Below are 23,493 nucleotides of genomic sequence, written 5' to 3' on the forward strand. Positions count from 1 at the left end.
AGATCAGGTTGTTTATATGATAGGGTTTATATCCTCTATTAGACTTTGCACTGCTTGAGTTCCTAAAGCTCCTTTGTGGTGAGTCAACATGCCTCTCTTACCCTCTATAGTTGGACTACTGTCTTTTGGAAGAGATTGGAAAAAGGTTATATGTGCTTCTGTCATTGGATGCATAAGCTGAGAGATTCAAAGGTACATGCCTTTTTGTAATATCCTTTTGCTCCCAGATTCACTGTTCTAGTAAGGAGACAATACTAGGTTTTTATCCTAAATACTTGTCCAATTTTGGAGAGATAAGTGGAAGCTTTTAGACATCCCTCAAAGGATTGGAGAGATGGCTCAGTGTTTAAGATCATTTGCTCCTCTTGCAGAGGATCCAGGTTCGCTCCCTAGCACTTGCTTGATGGCTTACAACTATTAGTAACCAGGAGATTTGAGCCCTCTCCTGACCTCTACAGACACCAGACATGAACAGTTCGACCAGAAGCTTGTGGGTTCCCTAGAAAGGTACTGAAAGGGAGGAGTGAAGGACACAAATTTGTTTTACAAAATCAGCAAGATTTTTTTCCCTAGCAATTTTTGTCATAAAACAAGTCCACTACTCTGTATGGCATCCCCTCCAGAGCTTAAATTTTGGAAACTTTCGAAATTTGAGCACCGGGTCAGGAAAAGGTACTCAGCCCAATCAAACAGCAGCCAGCTAGCCCAGCCTAGTTCACTAGAGGGGAGAAGCTGGGGGTGGAGTAGGACCGACCTGGGGACGGGGCCCTCGGTGAGAGCACCTGAGCTGGCCAGCCCCCCGCTGACGTAGGATTGGTGAATGAATACTTTGGCCTGAGCTCATAGGAGCAGAGCAGCTTGCGAGGCATTGATTGGCTCAGAGGCTGCTGCCCGCTTATTGGTTGCCATAGGTCGTCACGGAGACCTAGGGGGTTGGGCGGAGAAGGGTGTTGGGCCTGGCGGGAGTGCTGAGGGTTCCTGGCGGCGGGGCTGCTCCCCTGGGCGGTGTCCGGGGAGCTGTTGGCCGAGTCACCCTGGCTTCCCGCCACCCTCTGAAAGGTGTCTGAGCGAGTGGGGTCCACTACCAAGACCCTTAGGCCGCACCATGGGCTGCTGCTTCACTAAGAGGAGGAAGAGTGAAAAGGCTGAGGGAGAGGAGGAGCAGCCCAAGCTGTACAGCTGGGACCAGCGGGAGAAGGTGATGTTTTGGGGATCCCTTGCTTTGGGCCCTCCTCGGCTGCCCTTTGCAGCAGATGAAAGCGGGCAGTTTGGCGGGTGGCCCACAACTGGCTTTCACTGGCGCGCACAGGCAGCTGAAGTCGCACGACTTTGGGGGCGGGATGTGAAGGGCCCAAAGGAGGCATAGAGTTAGTGGTCAGCCTAACTAGACTCCCAGGGCCTCTCTGTAGGCTCTGCACCCCGACTCCGGATTCTAGAAAGGACTCCAGGGAGGGAAAGAGCCAGGAAGGTGCTGAATCTCCAATCAGCTCATTTCACCAGCGTTGGCCAAAGGGGTTTGGTCCAGTGGTCGAATTACACACGCAAGACTGGTTCTCATCTTTTCTGCGGTTTGTATTCCCAAGCTGTTACTCTTTTGTCTGCTCTCCTCTGAAAATCGCTTTTGGTGCCTCTTGGTGTTACTCAGTTATTAAATGGACTGTTTCATGTCTACCTTTATTCTCGTCTTCCATTTATCAGAAAAGAATAATGAAAATTGAGGCAGTCTTGGAGTGTATTGTGTAAGGTGAAAGTACCCAACACAAACCAGGAAGTAGTTTATTATTGCAGCTTTATATGAACGAAAATGCCATATATATATATATGTACACACACACATACACACACACATATATACATATGTGTGTGTGTATATATATATATATATATATATATATATATATATATATATATATATATATATATATATATATATATATATATATATATATATCTCAAAAGGTTTGAAAAAGTCTCCTAATCTTGCACAAAACACACTTACTTAGGCATACATTTCACAATGGTTCCTCTTTCTACAAAGTTCTTCTTTTCTTCTTAGTGTAGTTGCTTTGTAAAACACTTAATAGACATCAATTATTATAGTTTCTCAAACAAAATAAGAACGCTTGTTCTTTTAAATGGGTGTCATGAACAGTTAACTATTGCTTAATGCAACAACTTTGACCAGAAGTACTAAAGTCTTGTTTTGTTATAACCAGTCATCCTGCATCCTTGTTTGGTATGACAAATCATCCTGCATCATTTCAAATCCCCAGCAGAATTTAGGCATTCATATAAATGACATTTTCAAAATGTTGGCTTTTAACAAATGGAAGCTGAATTCTCAGGCTCAGCTTTTTGCCTTTGACTCTGAAACCTTTCTTAGGCCATGTGGCCTTTTGTTCCTCTTATATAGCAGTATTTTGTCATGTAGGAAAGTGTTGTATTTTCTGTCTTATATGAAGATTGTACCCATCAAAATCATTTGGTAGGAGGATTTTGAAGTATTCATTTTCAACAGCCTTGGGATTTCTAATAATGCTGTTTAAATTTTTTCTCCCCAGCGCTGGGTATTGAGCCATGCTAGGCAAGCATTCTACCACTGAGTGGCATCCCTAGCTAAACAATGCTCTTTAAACTTGAACTTCCTGCTGCAGAGAGAGTTTTTGTTTGTCTTATTTTGTTTAGAAGTGTCAGGCTAAAAGTAAAAGTGTGCTTTTCTTTTCAGTAGTCTTGGTTGGCTGTGGTTCACTGTTCCATAATAATTGTCTTTCTGCTAACTTCTACTTACAAAGTTCTGATTAATTGGGGTCTTCTGGTCTTGCTATTATGTTATTTTTGCAACAGGATCTTTTTTGTTATATTTTGAGACAAGGTCTCATGTAACTCTGCATAGCCCTGAGTATCTATCTGATTCCCCTGCCTCCATCTCTTGATTGCTTGAATTGTAAGCATGCATCACCAACTTATGCTAGAGACAATGTTTTGATATGTACTTCTGGCTAGCCTGTTAAACGGTATGTAGCTTAGGCTGGCCTTGGATTTCAGGCAATCTACCTGCCTGAGCATACTGAGTACTGAGATTATGGGCTGGGCTACCACACCCTGATAGTTGGGATCTTTCATATGAATGTGTTTTGTGATCTCTTTTTCTTGTGCTCTTTATCTAAGTTAAAGTACTGAAAAATAGCTTAGTGGATACTAATATCTAAGTGTCGCCTCTCCCACCATGTGTGCTGCATTAAACTTTCTGGTGTAAATAGGAACATTAAATTTTTTTCATTTATAGTTTTAAAATGTTTTTATTCAATAAAGAGGTCAGCCTTGAAACCAGATTCATACAAACAGCAAAAACAGACTCAGTAGGTTGTATTTATGCATACTTAAACATACATAGATATGTATGTGTAATAATAATAAAGGAACCCTTTTTGAGAGCATTGCTAGGTACTATAGTTGTAGAGATGTAAGAGCTGTTATTGGAAATGTACAATAAGCCTATATATATATAAAATAGCTAGATATATAATTATATTCTATATAATACATAGTATACATAAGATGCCATAATATATTATTATTATATATATTATATAGATATAATAAAAGTTAAAACCTTTTTTGTGGTGCTGGGAATAGAACACAGAATGTTAGGCAGGCATTCTACCACTGATCTATACCCCTAGCCCTCCAATGGTACTTTTACTGACCCTGGTCTTGCTATCTCTTGAAACTTTTGTGTGTGTGTGTGTGTTTTTCATTACAAGGAATTGAGTGTAAATACACAGCTTACCGAAATAACTGAGATACATTGTATCTGTAGCAACAGAAATGGTTTGTCTCAGGTTTTCATAATATCATGGAGTCTAGGTCTGTGCTGTTTAAAGTTAGAGCAAGCAATTAGTCAACCTGTAAGAGATTTTGTTTTTTGTTTTTTTTTAATGAGTTGACTGTAATCTCCTTACCATTGGAAAAGTGGTGTTTAAAGTTTCCTTAGGTTGTATAATCAGAGTTGATGGGTACCCCATGGGTTTTGGGTTTTGTGTTGGGTAATTGGGTCAGCCTTAAGGGACTGAAGCAAGGAGAAATTGTCTCAATTAGAAAGAATGTTTGAGGACTAAGTGGTGTCATGGCAACTTACATATTACAGTCAACAGTGGAAGGAATTCATTTTCCATTGCTGCTGACTTTGAAAAAGAAAAAAAAAAAACTACCCTGAAATGAGAAATAGTTTGGATTCTAAGATCTCTGTTTAAATCATTTAGAAAGAAATGCCTTTTCTTATTATTTATATGCTGTATTTTAATAGTTAAGCAAATTATTCAATGTATATGTATTCAAACACCAAGGAAGAGCCAAACTTATTATTCTTGCCCTCCGAGATCTTCCTTGCCCTTTGGAGTGAAAACGGGAAATACTGAGGCAAAATGGGGTGAAGATGAGTGGCACACAAAGGGAGTTTTCAGTTCCACTTATTCATGCTAATATTCCTCAATAACGGAAAGAAGAATAGTTTCTCTGGCTGGGCAAAGTGGTGCAAGCCTATAGTGCTAGCAACTTTGGAGGCTTGGTGCTTCTGAGTACAGGGCCAGCCTCCTGAGTTTCAGGCTGCCCTGTGTGAGTATGGTCATTGTGAGACTGAGATCTTGACTCCTTAAAAAGAAAAAAAAAGAATTAGTTTCCCAAATGATGGCTTAGGTATGAAAATTGTGATTTGAGTATGAAGAACACACTTGTATCTGCTACATTTGTCTCATGATTATTCGAAATAGTGCTTATTAAAGCCAAAGTCTCAGATCAGAAATTCAACTGTCTGTTGTTCAACTTTGGGTAAACCAGCCAATTTGTGCATATCAAGCTTCTTAGTTATAAAGTTGGCTAGTCCTAAAGAGTTCTGCACAATTTAGCGAGGCAAAGACTTGCCCTGAAGAAGAGACATTAGATAGTAATTGTCATCTCCAGAGACACTTCAAGCACAACTTATAGGAGAATTTAATTCCAAGAATTGTTCATCAATAGAAAGGATGACTTTATGGGAAACTGATGTCTGTGTGGAACCTTCAGAGGTTAGATAGGTGACCTGCTAAAAAGAAGTATCTGTAGTAGATAGGAAGCTCGATGCTATTTTCATCATCATCTAAGTATGTGAGATAATTTAGTTGCCGTTTGACATGAACTAAACCATCCTAAAACTTAATACCTTAAAACACTGGCAAATACTGCTTTTGTTTAGGACTCTGCCCTTTGTGTACAGTTAAGCAGGGTTGACTCTATATGGTATCAACTGTGGCAACTTGAGTAGGGGTTCCAGGATCGCCTTCAGGGTGGCTTAACCCCAAAGGTGACTGTCAGGTTGATACAGGCATGCAGTTGGGAGCTCAACTAGGGCTGAAGGCCAAGCACTCTCCATGTGTATTCTGAACTTCAGGATCCAAGGACCTCTGATTTTATTGAGTCTAATTGATCTTTTCTCCCAAATAACGATTTCTAATTTTGATATTTTATTACAAATATATTTAAGTTTTTTATTTTACAGTTATGTGTGTATGTATGTGAAAATCTGGTATGAGTTTGTACACATGAGAGCAATGCCTATAGAGAGCAGAAACAGGTATCAGATCCTGTGGAGCTGGAGTCTCATACAGTTATGAGCCATCTGACATGAGTGCTGAGAACTCAGGTTCTCTGCAAGAACACTATGTGCTCTTACTGGCTGAGCCATCTCTCTAACCCTTCATTAGATATATTTTATTAGATGTCTTTAGAGAAAACATTTAATGTATACCTTAAAGCTTAAGTAAGCATATCTGCTACAAGCTACTCTTTAAAAATACTTTTTATTTTTACAAACTGGATTTCCATTAATGTGAATAGATTCCATTAGTATATCTCAGGATATCATTACTGAAGTTAACTCCAGAAATTAAATTTAATGAAAATTTGCTTGCTGCCTAGTAAAGAATTAAGATGTTCACTGCTGTTTTCTGTTAGGGAAATAATACTTAAATAGTACTGTTGATCCAACTCCTGCTAATGCAGCAAGTTTGAGGCCAGTGTGGGCTATAGGTAATACATAGAGATATAAACTATGTACATTTCATCAAGGCTCATATGTTAAAATACTTTAGACTATAACCTATCTATGCTTGTAATTTTAGACATTTTAAGAACTAGTAACGTTTACAAAATTATTCTAAGCTAGAAATTAGTTATTAAGTTTTGACTTGAAGAACTTTTAGGAATTTCTGAGAAAATATAGTAACATATATCCTATATTTCTCCCTTGAATAGTGATTGACAATCCAAGTAATTTTATACTGTAAAGCGAATTATAGAATCTTTAGCTACAGGATTAATTTATCCTCATAAGCCAGTAAAAATGGAATGTCTAGGAAAAACTAAGAAGATAGATTACACTGAATCCCGCAGTATTAGAAGCTGTTATGAGTATTAGTCAAAATTTTTTGAAGGCCTAAATCCTCCATGATTATATTTGAAGTTAGAGCCACTAAAGAAAGAAAAAAGCTTACATAATGTTCATAAGTGTAGAGTTCTAATCCCACAGGATTGGTGACTTCATAAGATTTACTAGAAAGTAAGCCCAGTCAAGTCCCTCAACCCCACAAAAAGTGCTGGTAAAGATAGAGATGAAGGGCTTCTTAGTTGAAGCCAGCTAGGCCAGGCCGCCGTAACAAAATGCCACATTCTGGATGGCTTACACAGCAAGTTTAGGTTTCAGAGTTCTAGAGCCCAAGACTCAGAAGATCAAGATGCTAGCACATTCTAGCATCTCTGTCTAGTGGGCCTGTCTTCTTGGCTTTAGATAGCTGTCTTTTTGCTGTATCCTTTCAAGACTTTTCCTCTCTGTATTCACCGGCGCCAGCACTCTTTCCCACATCTTACAAGGCCAGTAATCCCGTTATGAAGGCCTCTCATTACTTCCCAAAGGCTTCACCTCCAAATATCACCATATTGAAGGCTAGAGCTTCAAAGGAGAAATTTGGGGAGACTGGTTGGAGATACAGCTCAGTGGTGGAGTACTTACCTAGCATACACGAGGCCCAGGGTTCAATCTCTAGTAGCATTAAAAATGGGGGGGAGACACGAATATTAAGTCCACAGCACACTCAAACCTATTAAAATAACAGCTCAGTGATTTAGCAATAGATTTTATGCCGACATTTGCAACAAGAAATCTTAACTCCTAGTAGTGTGTGTGTGTGTGTGTGTGTCTGTGTTAATTTGTTTGAGTGTAGACCCACACATGCCTTGCTCCTCTTGCCCATTCAGCTTTGTAGAAATCAGCCAAATCCTGGTGGTCTTTTCCCTTTACCTATTCACCTTTGCTCTAACTACCTCCGCTGTGATTAATGTATCAGTGCCAAAAAGACACGTGGAAACATGATCAGAGAATACTTTTTTCCTCCTAAAATTTAATGCAGAATGGACTTAAGCCACCCTTTGATGTTCTTTCTCACTTTAAGGCCTGGAAGTAGACCAAGCTCCCATTGCCTGCCCCGTAACTATGTTCCCACGTCCTGGTACTGGCTTTCACAGAGGAAAGCAGCCTCAGTCTCCCTTTACATAAAGGGAGGAAAGACCTACAGTAGTTATCAGAAGCAGTGCCTCTGCCTGCTATAGTTCTTTTATTTCCCTAGCCAGAAATTGATCAACTTGACGTGTGACTTAACTGAATGTCCCTGAGTGCCAGTTTGTTCCCATTTTTTTTCAGTGTTGGGAATTGAACTGTGGCCTTCCATATACTAGACAAGTGAAGTGCTCTTACTGGGCTAGCTCCTAAGCCTTACTCTTTTGTTCTTGATCAGCATCAGACTCTCAGTTCATTGGAGATGGAGTGGAGAGTGGGATGTGGGGAAGATTCAAGTTCTCTTCAAAACAGTGTGTGATTGGGTTGGAGAGAGAGCTCCACATTAAGAGTACTGGGTGTTCTTCTGAGGACCCGAGTTTGATTCCTAGCACATGGTGACTCACAACTATCCATAGCTCTAGTTCCAAGGAGATCTGATACACTCTTCTAGCCTCCATGGGCACATATATGCAGGCAAAACACTCATACACCTAACAAAAAAGGTACTTGATTATCAGATTTAGTTACTATTCATATAATACCTGTATAACCCACATTATAGGAGTTATATTCTGGGGTAACCAAGATTCATTGACTAAAATGGCTATATAGTTACCTATATTCTGTTTTTTAGCGGTTTATTGATTTTGTAAATTTTATGTGTATGCATGTGCACAGTGTGCATGCAAGTACCCACAGAAGAGGGCATCGGAAGTCTTGGAACTGGAGTTACAGGCATTTGTGAGGTGTCTGATGTGGGTGCTGGAACTAAACCCAGGTTGTTTGCAAGAGCAGTAAGTGCTCCTGACGACTAAGCATCTCTCAGCACCTTATACTCTGCTTTAAACCTGTTTATAATCATATCCTTGTTTTCATTCATTCTATTGTATTGTTTCTTAATCATTCTTGACAGTTTGTCTATTAAAACTTGTTTTGACCTTGTTGTTCTTTATTATATTTAATGTTTAAATTATTAATTACATCTGTGATTTTAACTTCTCTTATGTATTATTTTAGCATTTAATTGCAATACAGTTAACATTCCATGGCAGTTCTAGATCGTGTTTGTAAAGTATCTACTATTTTTAAATTTCTGAGCCTTTTTTTTTTTCAGGGTAGTCTCAAAATTTGAGACTATTCTAAATCAGCCTTCTAAGTGCTAATTTTATAGGTGTGTGTCACCGCACCTAGCTTTAATTTTTAAGAGAAAATTTAGATGTGTTTATTTTATGTATGCATGTGTTTTGCTTGCATGTATGTCTGTATACCACATGCATTCTTGGTACCTAAGGAGGGCAATGGATTCCTTGGAACTGGAGTTATAGACAGCAGTGAGTGACATATGGATGCTGAGAATCAAACCTGTGTCCTCTGCAGGAGCAACAAGCACCCTTAACTACTGAGCTATCTCTCCAATCCCCCAATTTTATTCAGTGTGTGTTTATGGACAAGTAATTTTACTTTTTGCATTTTACATCTTGTTTAGATGTGTAATGCAAGCTTACTTGTTGTGGATTCAGGTTTTCTTCATTTCTAGTTTTATCTGTTGTTGGTTTTTTGTTTTTGTTTTTTGTATTTTGGTGTTTTGTTTTGTTTTGTATATTCATGGTGCTTTTGGAAGCCAGAGAACATTCTCAAGTGTCATTCCTTAGGCATCACACACACACACACACACACTCACACACACACACACACACACACACACACTCACACACACACACACACACACACTCACACACACACACACTCACACACACACACACACACACTCACACACACACACACACTCACACACACACTCACACACACACACACTCACACACACACACTCACACACACACACACGCTCTCACACACACACACACACACTCACACACACACACACTCACACACACTCACACACACACACACACACACACACACACACACACACACACACACACACACACTTACAGTCTTTTGAGACAAGCAAGTGTCCTGGGATTCTCCACATATACTAGGCAGTGGGCCAGTGAGCTATAAGGCTCTGCCTGTCATTGACTCTGCAGTGCTGTTGTGGTGATAAGTGTATTCCACCACATCCAACTTTTTATATAACTGCTGGTGACTGAACTCGGGTCCCTATGTTAGAACTATCTTTTTAAGAGAATTTTTTTCTGAGACTTTTGTTTCGGTTTTGTTTGTTTGATGTAGGGTCTTGCTATTTAACAAAGGCTGGACCTGAGCTGGAGATTTTCCTGCAACAGCCTGTATATTTGATGTGCCTGTGCTTTGCCAACTATGCCATCTCCCCAATTCTGTATTTTTAGATTTTAATTTGTTTTTTTGTTGTTGTTTGTTTTTACCTATAAGTAATTAGGAGAAGTAGTGTTAGAAAGTATTCCTTAGATTTTATTTAATATTTTAGTTTATTTCATTTGGAAGTGCGAGGAATAGAACCAAGGGCCAAGGCAAGTGCTATACAATCGAGCAATACTTTAGCTTCTTAGATATGTTTGCCTTTTGTTTGTTTGGCTGTTGATTTTGGTAGGGTCTCATTGTATAGCCTAAGCTGGCTTCAAATTGACAATCTTCCTGCTTTATTTAGCACACCTGTTAATTCCATTTCCTCAACATTTCTCAAATTTATCCCATCCTTCTCGTTCCTTCTAACTACTTCAGCCCATTCTGGCTAAGCCCCTCAGACTCACACTCCAGATTTCCATATTCCTTTTAAACTATTTTATTTTTGTGTATATATGTAAGCCCGCAGGAGAGGCCATTAGATCCCCTGGAGCTGGAGTTACAGATAGTCGTGAGCCATCTAATGTGGGTGCTAGAACGAAACTCAAATCTGGAAGAGCAGCAAGTGGTTTTTTTGTTTGTTTGTTTTTGTTTTTGTTTTTTTGTTTTTTGAGACAGGGTTTCTCTGTATAGCCCTGGCTGTCCTGGAACTCACTTTGTAGACCAGGCTGGCCTCGAACTCAGAAATCTGCCTGCCTCTGCCTCCTGAGTACTGGGATTAAAGGTGTGTGCCACCATGCCCGGCTTGCAGCAAAGAACTATCTTTCCAACCCCCCATATTCTTATTAATTGTTCTGAAATGTAAATTTAACATATTTAAATTGTTCTGTGGCTTCTGTTGTTCATAGATAGCTTCCAAACTTTATACCAGGACCTCTGCCTTATTAGTTAGTTTCACTCCAGTATTTCTGGAAATACTAGGCCCCTTTGCATTTTCTTCCTGATGACTGAAAAATTTTACCTTGTTCAATCTGTTATCTTTGTCTGGTACTGTCTTTCTTTCCCGGTCTTTCCAATAAACTCCAACTTTTTTCATTCTCACTTTGTACCTTGGGTTGTCCTCTATGTTTCCCATCTCTGGATTTCTAAAATATTCCCAGCAGCTCTTACCACATGGTCAGGTTGTTTAAATGGTTTATTTAGGTATCTGTTACTTCCCTTTTAGTGCCTAAAATACTGTCTGGTTCATTTTGGGTATCCAAGTGTTGGTTGACTGACTAAAGATCCAGAAAGGTAGGGTGACTTTCAAGATCATGATACTCATAGGTGACAAAAATTACGCTAGAAAAAAAGACCTCTCGTTGTCTTATGCTATAGACCAGTGCTCATCCTAGGACATTATGTAAAACTAGATAAATATAATATTGTGTATGATAGAAGTCACTTTAAGCTAGTTTATCAATGATTAACATGCTTATATGTTACTTTGTATATAGGCAAATATATGTCCTGTAGCTATAAAAACCTGTTTGTAATACATAGTTTTGCATGTTAATGTTTATATTCATAAGCAGTTAAATAGTTCCAATCAATTTATAATACACTTTCAGAGCTGTTTTTAAACTGCCAGACTTGCCTTTTTACTCTCTCTCTCTCTCTCTCTCTCTCTCTCTCTCTCTCTCTCTCTCTCTGTGTGTGTGTGTGTGTGTTGGAGATATATGCTGATGATCAGACTAAGAGCCTCAGGCATGCTAAATGCACTCCATCATTGAGTTTTCTAACTATATTTTGATTAGCACAGTTAAAATTTTTAAAAAATGTGACATTCTAGATACTATTATTTAAGAGATTATGTGAGGCATAGTTTATAATATCTAATAGGGTGGCAAATTTTGAAAAGTTACATTGGATGAATAGCTCAGTCGATGTGTGATTAAAATTTGTAGATGTGAGTACTAACATATCAAGGCTTTTGTGTCTTTAGATTCTTCCATTGTCTGTGGTGTATGAAAATCTCAGGATTTAGAAACTCAAAACCAAGTGTCATTTTCTAGTAGGGTAAAGAATTATATTCAATTTAAGATATTTTTAAGAAATAGAGGGTTTTTTCTTTTTTATTGGTTATTTTATTTATTTTCATTTCAAATGTTCTCCCCTTTCCCAGTTTCCCCTCCACAAACCCCTATCCCCTCCCGGTCCCCCTGCCTCCCCCACTGGCCCAAATAGAAGTTTTAAAATTGAAGCACAAGGAAAAGCAAATCACCAGAAAGCTGAAATAGTATGTATCTATATTTTTAATGTTTAATTTTCAGTTACAGGGATGGATCCAAGGCCATGTACATGCTAAACATACATTTTAATACTGAGCTTTATTCTAGCCTGAATTAGTATGTCCTGATTAGGATAGATACAAAGGATATAAGCTTTAATTTCCTAGGATTGTTTTTGTGCAGTTGTATCTGAAACAGACTCTTGTTCTGTAGCCCTTGCCTACCTTGTAATCTTCCTGCCTCAGATTCCCAAGTGCAGGGATTGCAGGTGTGTAACCCATGCCTGGCTTACATATCTACTTCCATTAGAATATTCTTGACCTTGTCCTTCATATTAATTTGTGGTTATACCGATTCTAAATAGGCTGAAAGACTGTTGATATTAGCAGTGACCATATGTCACCTCAGTTAACTCACAGGAAGACCCAAATCATAGTGTCACACGGGCTTCCCTTTAAGGTTGCATACCCAAGAATGAAATTTGATAGCAGAAAGAGTGGATGCATTTCCTAGGGTGTAGTTATATATTAGCCATGGCTAGAAACTTTAGATTACTTAAAATTGGTAAGTTCACCCCTCTTGTAACTTCAGAGCTATTATCATACTTAGAAAATGAAAAAATAAAAACCCTTAAGGTTATCTAACAGGCTTTTTGTGTATGTGTGACTGACTATTCCCAGTTGGCTCAAAAAAGCATACTTAAAGTTGAAATGGTTAAAACAGGGGCTGGAGAGATGGCTCAGTGGTTAAGAGCACCTACTTCTCTTCCGAAGGTCCTGAGTTCAAATCCCAGCAACCACATGGTGGCTCACAACCATCCGTAATGAGATCTGACGCCCTCTTCTGATGCGTCTGAAGACAGCTACAGTGTACTTATATATAATAATAAATAATCTTAAAAAAAAAGAAAGAAAGAAATGGTTGAAACAGGATCCAAGAAATACACATAGCACTTAGTGAATGTGCCCTTGAACTTTGGTTTCTTTCCCGATTTCCTCCATCGTTCTTTTCATTTACTGAAAACAAACAAACAAAAAGCTTCCTATTTCAATGAGACTGAGGAACTTAGGTTTTAGCATTAACAACTAACTGTACTGGCATCCCATAGGTACTTACTTAGTTTTGGTGAATAATGTTAACAATACTCAAAGTTACATATTTTGTTTCTGCAGGTTGATCCAAAAGATTACATGTTTAGTGGACTGAAGGATGAAACAGTAGGTCGCTTACCTGGAAAAGTGGCAGGACAACAATTTGTCATTCAAGACTGTGAGAACTGTAACATCTATATTTTTGACCACTCAGCTACTATTACCATTGATGACTGCACTAACTGTGTAATTTTTTTGGGACCAGTGAAAGGCAGTGTCTTTTTCCGAAATTGTAGAGATTGCAAGTGCACATTGGCTTGCCAGCAATTTCGTGTGAGAGACTGTAGAAAGTTGGAAGTCTTTTTGTGCTGTGCTACTCAACCCATTATTGAATCTTCCACAAACATCAAGTTTGGCTGTTTTCAATGGTACTACCCTGAATTAGCAGCCCAATTCAAAGATGCAGGCCTCAGTATCTTCAATAACATTTGGAGTCATGTTCATGATTTTACACCTGTGTCAGGAGAGCTCAACTGGAGCCTTCTTCCAGAAAATGCCGTGGTTCAAGACTATGTTCCTATCCCAATGACTGAAGAATTCAAAGCTGTGCGAATTTCCACAGAAGCCAATAGAAGCATTGTTCCTGTGTCCCGGGGTCAGAGACAGAAGTACAGTGATGAATCATGTCTTGTGGTATTATTTGCCGATGATTATACAACTGCAAATGCCAGGAAACTAATTGATGAGGTAAGGAGAAAGAGAGGAGAAATAGACATAGCTAGGACTATGCTACTTTGGAGACTTTCTAGGTTTTCTTGTATTCAAATTTATTATTAGAAATACTGGCAGCCCTCCTTGCCAGTATTTCTACATACCTTGCCTCCACAGGCTTGCCTTAGAAGCAGACCACTTGGGCCTCAAAATCCTTTCTAAGAAAACTTTTCATCCTAGCTCAAATCAGTAAGCATTCATTAGCACCAATTATATGTGGGTCATGCTGTTACCATATTTCATTCATTATATGATGCATGTTTATTTTCCACATCTTTGCTTACATACTTTGTAATTAGTTGCAACTCAGAAATAATTGATCATAGCTGATGCTGGAAATGAAGGCATAGAGATACAATTCTTTGCCTCAAGAACTGTCACTTCATCATAAACAATTTCTACGCACACTCACAACAGTACTGCATGGCCTTTTCTAATGACTTACTGAGGAAATTTCTTTGGAGTTTTAATTGGTTGTAAATGACACTTAAGAATACATTTAGAGTCTGCTGTGACAGTGTGTATCACAGTCCCATCCACACTGGGCTCCTTATTAGCTCTTGCCCCATTGTCATTGATAGGCTGGGATGGGTGAATAATATGAATAAGGTTGGGATTGGAATGTCAAAAGCTCTAACACTTATGAGCAGTGGCTTTCAGTGACTTCATTCAGTAAAGAAGAGTTAATGCACAGCAGCTTCCCCTTGAAAAATATTGGAGTGGGGAGCAGTTAAGGCTTCAGGAGCAGGAGTTCCTTTTTTGGTAGGTGTACCAGTCAGAAGATACATTGGCCAGGCAGTGGTGGCGCACGCCTTTAGTCCCAGCACTCGGGAGGCAGAGGCAGGCGGATTTCTGAGTTCGAGGCCAGCCTGGTCTACAGAGTGAGTTCCAGGACAGCCAGGGCTACACAGAGAAACCCTGTCTCGAAAACAACAAGAACAACAACAACAACAAAAAAAAAAAACCCAACAACAACAAAATCAAGCTTTCCGAAGTGGATAAGTAAGTTTCTTTCTGAAGGGATTGTTGTAAAGTTGAAAAAGGAATGATTTTTCTTGACAAAAAGTAAAAATGCGTATCTCTATAGTTACAGATCTATAATGCAGTGAATCCATGTCTGAACTCTACAAAGTATATTTGAGGCAGAGGTTTTAAAACTATAGAACCTAAACGTATAATTTTAAGACTTTGATACTTTATTCATTATTGCTTTTTTTTAAATTCAGGGTCTCTCTGTATCTATATATATGGCTATACCTAGCCTGAAACTTACTTATGTAGACCAGTCTGTATCTTCAACCTCCCATAATCCTTTTGCCTCTGTGTCCCAATGGCTTAAGCCATTTCTGTCTGGCTTCAGTTGTTGATGTTTTCTTTTGTTATGCCAGTATGATAAGAAGCATGCTATGGGTTTTGTAAAATGTAGAAAAATATGCTTGTAGCCTTTGCACTGTCTAGTCACAATGTTAATTCAATATCTGAGAAGTAAATATCTTCACTCTGTTGTGTGGCAAATTTCTTTTGTATGATGAATTTTTACTACATATAATTTTCAAAAGATTAATCATTGAAGTTAAACTTCTTTGGTAGATAACCAGGAGTGGATATACAGATATATTAACATGCTTAAAGAAAAAAAAAGCCATCAACCCAGTCTTTATTTATGAGTCATGAATGCTCTGAACTTTTTGACCTTTGGTATCTGATGTGTGACATGATAGACTTTGCAAGAATATGGCTTAGATGAGTGATGTTCTTTAAAAATCCTTCTAGAATGCAAAATAAAAATCCTACACTAATAATAGTAGTCTACACTTAAATAGTATTAGATATGTATGTAGTTTTACTGTGTCAGGCACTGTTAAAAATTATTGACATGAAGTAATACACTATTTAAAACAACCTTATGAACCATAGACAGGGTAAGTAACTTGGCAAAGGTCACTTAGCTAGCTGGTAAACAGTGGAACTATGATTCATCCATTCAGGCTGATAGTGTTCCTGTGTATTAACCCTAAAACAAAGCTGATGTGCTGCCCCTGTGCTGAAAGAAAGCTGATAGATGGGAGGTGTAGGAATGCGACTCAGGAGGCTTCTAAACTAGAGGTGCTTTGGTTAGAACTGTCTAGTTCAGAAAGGACATTATTAAGAAGTGAATGATTAAAACATGAAGTAGTTTAGAGGTCAGCAGTGTTCCTGTAAATGACGCCTCACTTACACTCTGTAAGGAAGCCCTATGGACTAATTGGTTCACACACAAAAGAAAAGGGAAGAGGGCGCAAGAGAGAAACCGAAAAGGAAACATATGGAGAGTATTAAAGCACGCTGAATAGTAAAAGACCTACACGTTTTTTATTGTAAAACTTTTTTTAAAGGGACATCGTTATAGATTTAAACTGTGGGGAGGTTCCTTCCACCTACCCACCTAAAAAGTTTGTAGTGTGTGCTGGAAAGCGTGTTCTTCATTTAAAATGATAATTTTGGAATAGGTTAAAGATGACTCCCACAGGCAATGCACTTGGCAGTCCCATGGTTGGCCAACCTCCCTGTTCACAGAATTCATAGGTTAATTCCCGTGTTTAATTGGGAAGGGCAAAAATGCATGTGGGTCCCAGAGTTTTCCATTTGATGTTGACTTTTTTGGTTCCATGGTTGTTATTTTCTTTTGTTGTTTTCCACACAAGTGAATATAAATGTTCTTTGTATGTAGCATAATACTAGCAAGTGAGCAATGCGACTTGAATGTGTTGGCTCACACATGATTGAATTTTCAATGAGTGTACTCCATGCATCCTCAAAACCATTCATGAGTACACAAGGCATGAGGAGCCCAACTAAACGCACTGCTATCACAACTCAGTCCATGGTGCTAGGAAAGGAAAGACCTACGTATGAAGATGAGAGATTATATATTAGTTTAAATAATACTTGACTTAGCAAAGAAACTAGTTAGTTCTGAGATGAAAAAAATTAAGTTTGTCTCAGCACAGCTATGTTAGGATAGCGTAGACTTGGAGATTCAATTTCCAACTCTGGTTTGCTGAGGAATATCATAAAATTGCATTTTTTATTGTTTTACAAACTCAACACGTAGTTGTCTGAGCTAGGGAGTATGACACTTGAGAAGGCAGGACATTCTACAAAAGCTGGTTAAAACAGAAAGCACGCTGCATGCAGAGTTAAGGGAAGTTACCAAGACTTGAGTTTCTCACCGCCAAAAGTACTTGTTTGCTTTGATATGAATCACATTTATGTACAGGATAAAATAGGTAAGCAAGGTTTGAATTATTTAAGTATATTTTATAATTGAATTTGGTTAGTTACCATGATTTTTATGTAAAGGTGTCTCTAAATGTCTTCAGTGAAAATATTAAAATAGATACAGCTTCATAGTAAATATTATGAGCCGTTACCACTGACTTTATAGAACAGGTTGGAAAATATTCACAATCAAATCAGTACAAACTTGAAAAATACATAGTTAACTGATTTTTTTTAATAAAGAATTCTTTTGGGTTTTTTGAGACAGGGTTTCTGGAGCTCACTTTTATAGACCAGCCTGGCCTTGAACTCGAGAGATCCACTTGCCTCTACCTCCTGAGTGCTTGGATTAAAGGCATGTTCCACAATCACTTGGCCTAAAATGATTTGATCTACCATCAGATTAATTTGAATTAAAGTAGCTATATGACCTTGCACAGGTTTCTTAACCATGAGAGGCTCTATATATATGCGCATGCATAAAGTTCAGAAAACTTCATGTACATAGTAAATGCCTCTTTAAGTGTAGTCTTGCATTCTTGCACTATTGCTATACAAATTGATAGGATGGCTTTTAAGCTTAACATTAGGTATTTTTTCCACTTTATTATAACATCTTTATTATATTTAATAAATTATATTGATTGTAATGAACTATGGTATTTTTCATTGAGTATCTGCTGTATCATTAAATTAAGTTTCTATACATGTAAATGTAATAGAGAAAGTGCACCAGAGTCTGAATTAGCCAGAACCAAAGCAAAACTCAGAATGCTGTGTTGCATTATATACAGAAAAATGCTGAAATAACAAAACTTTGTTTTCATACCAGAAGTTCATTTTAAAGTCTAAATGAAATTTTATTCTCCACAGATGGTTGGTAAAGGCTTCTCCCTAGTGCAGACAAAGGAAATGTCAATGAAAACTGAAGACGCCCAAAGGGTTTTCCAGGAAAAGGCATCAGATTTTTTACTTCTTCTAAACAAAGGTATTTTCTGTAATTATTTTCCTGACTGGCCATCTTAACATTTTCTTTTCCTTCTGTATTACCTTCTCTTCCTCTTTTGTTTTTTCTCAATGCCTAAAAAACCCTGTATAACTCACTTTCTTCCTGTTCTGTGTTTAGTACTTAAACTAGTCACATTTCTACATTATTTTAGTTTTATTTTATTACTGTTGTACCTTTGTATTGTTGTAAAGCACTTGATAAAGATGTGCTTTGGCCATACTGAAAAGGAAGTAAGAAATACAAAGTCAATATTTTCTGTTTTCATATAATTAACTTCTCATGAAAAAGTAGAATGTTTTAGTAAGTGAATGCCACCAGTAAATTTCAGCTGTTAAAGAAATGTATAGGGGCTGGAGAGATGGCTCAGTGGGTAAGAGCACTGACTGCTCTTCTGAAGAGACCCAGCAACCACGTGGTGGCTCACAACCATCTGTAACAAGATTTGTGCCCTCTTCTGGAATGTCTGAAGACAGCTACAGTGTACTTACATATAATAAATAAATAAATCTTAAAAAAAAGAGAAATGTACATAGGAGAGGAGTTGGACTGTATACCTTGCCGACGGGCTGCTGTTTGCCTATATTTTCTTGGTTTTTTTTTACATGCTAATTACCAGTGGCAGGTTCCTGTATTTAAAATTGACAGTTACAGTTTTGTTACACAACCCCACCCCCGCCCCCGCCCCCGCCCAGCAACCCCAGGTGCCATAGTTCCATGACTTGCCAGTCTGAAGTAGTGTCTATGTGATCAAGGTCTAGCTTTGCTTCAGTAGCTTTGCTTCTACTGCACTTTTCTGACATGCAGAAGTGAAGTTTCGGCTGATAGATGTTCCAAGTTTCAAACCATCCATTTTAACTTTTTAAGTTTCTTTGTCTTATTCATAAAAGGAAAGAAGCAACTCTTCACCACTCTGCATCTCCAATGGCTTTGGAAAATATATAATCTCTTCCGTTAAGATTCATAACGCCATCCTTGAGATGAAATTTCCATTTATACTTCTGTGTATCTTATAAGTACTGGCATACAACAACATTTTCTGTGTCAAAGAGTTCTGCCCTTCCTCATCACTTACAACATCTTCACTCTTGAGGGGCTCTTCTTCCACCTGCCCATCATCAACTCCATCTTTCTCTTCCTCCTCCTCATCATCACAGTCTTCATCTCCATCTTCCTCAGGAGATGTATGCCCTGTTCCATCAACTTGCAGCACAACAGAGCTTGCTGTTGGGCAGGCTGGGCCTGTGGCTGCTGCTGTCCAGCTGCAGGCATCTGTGCTTGTGCTGCTGTGGGTGCTGCCATGGTTGTAGGAATGACCTGAGGCTTATTTCCTATAAATAAGATTTGCTGTGGCTGGATGATGACGCCTGTCTGTAGTGACATCCCTCCAGGAAGTGGGGTAGGACCTGCTGGATAACAGGCACTTGTACTCCACCAGGCTGCATTTGTGGTATAGCTTGTAGAACAAATGACTGCTCAGGCTGAAAGATACACTGGGCACCATTGGCTGCTCTGACCACCTGAAGCAGCTGGCCTGAAGTTGTTAGTCTCTGTTGAACAGGAGTTACGCCGGCAGCACTCGTAATACTTGATGGATTCCTATGTTGTATCAATTTAGGAACAGTAACTTGTGGTGCTATAGCTTGCTGTGATGCAGGAATAAGAACCTGCTGGGTCTGTGCTTGCTGATGCTGTGCTGGCTGATGGTGGTGGAGATGCGATGCTGATGCTGATGCTGGGCTCGCTGATGGTGGTGGTGATGCTGCTGCTGAACTTGCAACAAAAGCTGCTCTTCTTCCAATGAAATCCATCCACTGCCCTAGACTACATTACTTTATTCTCTCACAAAGTTTTTAGTTCCATCAGGACCTGTTCCTCCACTCCATCACCCAGAAAAAAATGTCTCGTACGTCATTAATAACATCTTCAATCACAGATCTATACAATTTAGGCACAGTATTTGTGTTTGCCGAGTTTGCAATTTCCACACACAACACAAACAAGGGGGAGCAAGATATAAAGAAAAAAAAGAAAGAAAAAGAAAAGGAAAAAAACTGAGACCCAAGTCACCTGCAAGAGTGGGGCAAAAATTTCTCAATAAAACCTATCCAGAAGGAGTAAGAGGCAGGAGACCAGGAGGGAGGGGGACACTCCTCCCACAGCTCAAACCTTGAGAATTGCAAGCCATCTCCAAGATGGACTTTTATATTTCTTAAGGGTGTATTGACTCAGGAGGCCAAAGTATTATCTATTGGAAGTAGGAACATTGTTTGCTCAAGGCTCCAAGTTGATATGAATAGCAATATGCAATGCTAATTAGGTAAACCCTACAGACAGGGCACATCTGCATGTGTGTTTATGTATAAATAAATTAAAATGAACTCTAAAATTATATATGAAAAAACCATTGGAGGACTGTTGGGATAATTTTAATCAGTAATGCTGTGTGTAATTGGGCTATTAAGTGTTAGCATATCCTTTTACGGTTATTATAGTAGTGGAAAGATTTACTCCAATCTAGTGCTTGAATCTACCTCAGAATATATTTTGACATAGGACATTTAAATGAAATCTTGAAAATGAACCTTGAAACTCTCGTCAACTTTCAGAAATGGAATTGAGCGATAAGTCTAATGGATCCTAAAGTGTGAGGATTAGTATTGAAGTCAGTAATCTGAATCAAGGATTATAGATTTGTACACTATTAGCAAAGAAGTATTGTAGAATTACTTCGACCTCAACAGTATCTGCCTTTAAATAATATGTTTCATATGGGAATAGTAAAATGCTACCAAAGTAGAACAAAAATTAGTGAGCAGGTGTTATAAGAATTTCAGGAAATAAACATCATACAAACCAGTCTTTAAAGGAGAGATACTTACAGGAGGTACTCAAAACACTGATGTAGTCATATCAAGTCAAAAGAGCCAGCTTGAAGGAGTCTGCATTGGCAAAATTTGGGGACAATTTGACCAGGAAAAGAATAATGGGAGTTGGGAGTATACTTGGTGGTAAGACTGCTTGCCTAGTATGTTTGAGGACTTGGATTCAATTTCGAATAATAAATAAACCCCACAAAAGCGTAATGAAGGTAATGCAACATCAGAAAGAAATGCACCTGTGGAAGAGGCGAGGCTTGAGTGAAGTGGTACTCTGTGTGCTTGGGAGGAAGAGGAAGAGGGATTTGTGAGTTCAAGGCCATCGTCAGCCATGGTTCAGGGCCAGGTTTGGGGGAGGGGAGCATTAGGATTACAGGCTACCTCTTACCTTCTGCCTCCTGCCTCTCTTGTCTTTGCTTGTTCTCTTCTTTTTCAAATCTGGAGACAGGGATTTTTTTTTTTTAACATCAATGTGATGAGTGAACCAAGATAGGAAAGAAAGTAAGTTAAATGACACCATAAGGAAACAATGAACCAAGTCCAAAATACAAGACATCCTGTACGATAACAAGCTAGGTTTCTTCAGATGAGGAAGTCTTTTGGATTAAAATAATGCAAAAAGATGTAATAGTGAATGCAACGAGAGAGCCTTGATTGGCTATGGGAATGATATGGAACAGACTAGGTAGATCTTAAACCAGGAGTTTGAAATGATAGTTATTTCATTTTCTTAGGTATGAAATCATATTGCGGTTAGGTAGGCTATGAATGTGGAGTATCATTGTGTCAGCAAAAGAAAAACAAAGCATGGGTGTGTAGGGGCCCGAAAAATGACTCAGTGAGTAAAAGCACTTGCCACCAAGCTTGATGACTTGAGTTCAGCTCCTGGGTCCCTCCCACATGGAAGAAGGAGAGAACTGACTTCCATAAGCGTGCCTTGCCATGAGCACCTACACACACCCACATCTACATAAATAAATAAATAAACACATAAATGTAAAATAATAAAAATCTCTGTGGCCAAAATTTGACTCTTAGTAACTATAGTTAAAGATAAGATGGATTTTTTTTTTTTTTTTTTTTTTTTTTTGAGACAGGGTTTCTCTGTGTAGCCCTGGCTGTCCTGGAACTCACTCCGCAGACCAGGCTGGCCTTGAATAATAAGATGAATATGTATGCTGTTCTTTCCATGTTTTTAGAATGTGTGATTTTTTTTTTTCAAAATAAGAATTGGAAGGGTTGGAGTAATGGCTCAATGGTTAAGAGAAGTGGCTATTCTTCCAGAGGACCCACGTTCTAGTTTCACGTGGTGTTTGACAATTGGCTATAATTTCAGTTCCCGCCATTCTGATGCACTCTTCTGGGTTCCTCAGACCCTGCATGATCCACAGGCATACATGCAGGCAAAACACCCATACATACAAATAATAAATAAAACCTTTTTTTAAAAAAGTATCCATTTTATTCTCAAAACCCTTAAAATTTTTGAGAAAAATCCAAGCTGCCCAGTAGTGACTTCATATGGACCAGCAAGCAGACTCAGTGCTAATATTCCAAAAGGTTGGACTGGGCCCTCTTTTAAAGTGACCAATAGTCATTCTCAGGCAGGATTTCTCAACTTTGGCATCATTGACATCTTGAGTCAGGTAATTCTTTGTCCTGGATAGGACTGGCCTGTGTGTGATAAAATGCTGAACAGAACTCTGGCTCCTGTCCACTAGATACTAATTTCTTCAGTTGTAGCAACAACAACAAAATATTTTTAGGCATTGCCTAATGTCCTTTAAGGAGCAGAATTGCTGTCAGTTGAAAGCCATTTTTTAAAATGGTAGGCTTAGTCTTGAAATTTTACTTTTATTTTAATTTATGGCTGAATCTAAACTAGTCTTTAATTCCAATTATCTAGTTTTAGTTAATAAATATTACTATTTGACTATTAATAAGAGAATCTGTTGTCCATTCTAAGACTTCCAAACCTGACTAATCCTCAAAACTATCTAGGATGTTTTTAAAAATATAAATTTCCAACTAGTGTCTCAAAAGGAGTGATTCAGAAGTCTTTCTGATGTGTCCTTGGAATCAACATTTTTGGTAGTTTCTCAGACTGTCGGGCATCTTGTTTACCTTTTTGTTTTAGAGGTTTCTTTTATTGAACACACACAGTAGATTAGCATTAGTAAAGGGCCGTCAGACAGCATGGTGCTTTTGCAGGCCACTGCAGGCTTTGTGGTTTAGTCTAAATGAGATAAGCTAGTAGACATTTGTATGCTTTTTATTTTTAATAAAGTTTTAGAATAATTTTAAATTTACAGAAAATTTGCAAAGACAATATTCTGTATACCCTTTACCCGAGTCTCTAAATGTTAACATAGCCAATGCAAATTTGTCAAAACCAAGAAATTCACCT

At 38.4% G+C, this 23,493-nt stretch overlaps 1 protein-coding gene and 1 pseudogene across 6 annotated transcripts in view; one reads left to right on the forward strand and one right to left on the reverse strand.

Moving 5' to 3' along the window:
* Positions 1-850: 850 nt before the first annotated feature.
* The window catches only part of Rp2 (retinitis pigmentosa 2 homolog), a 41,173-nt gene continuing 18,530 nt past the window's right edge, over positions 851-23,493 (forward strand). For 4 of the 6 annotated variants that reach the window (NR_110967.1, NR_110966.1, NM_133669.5 and 1 more), the window contains exons 1-3: positions 851-1,198; positions 13,251-13,916; positions 18,075-18,189. Coding sequence is in view for 4 of the 6 variants with exons in the window: in NM_133669.5 (NP_598430.1) it covers positions 1,106-1,198; positions 13,251-13,916; positions 18,075-18,189 (874 nt within the window). In the remaining 2 variants the exon portion in view is untranslated. Of the gene's footprint in view, positions 1,569-13,250; positions 13,917-18,074; positions 18,190-23,493 lie in introns of all 6 variants that reach the window. The other 2 variants (NM_001290644.1, XM_017318439.2) reach the window with 2 other exon arrangements.
* On the reverse strand, positions 18,913-20,085 carry Gm9085 (annotated as a pseudogene).

The sequence above is a fragment of the Mus musculus genome, chromosome X (assembly GCF_000001635.26).
Source record: "Mus musculus strain C57BL/6J chromosome X, GRCm38.p6 C57BL/6J".
NCBI classification, from domain to species: domain Eukaryota; kingdom Metazoa; phylum Chordata; class Mammalia; order Rodentia; family Muridae; genus Mus; species Mus musculus.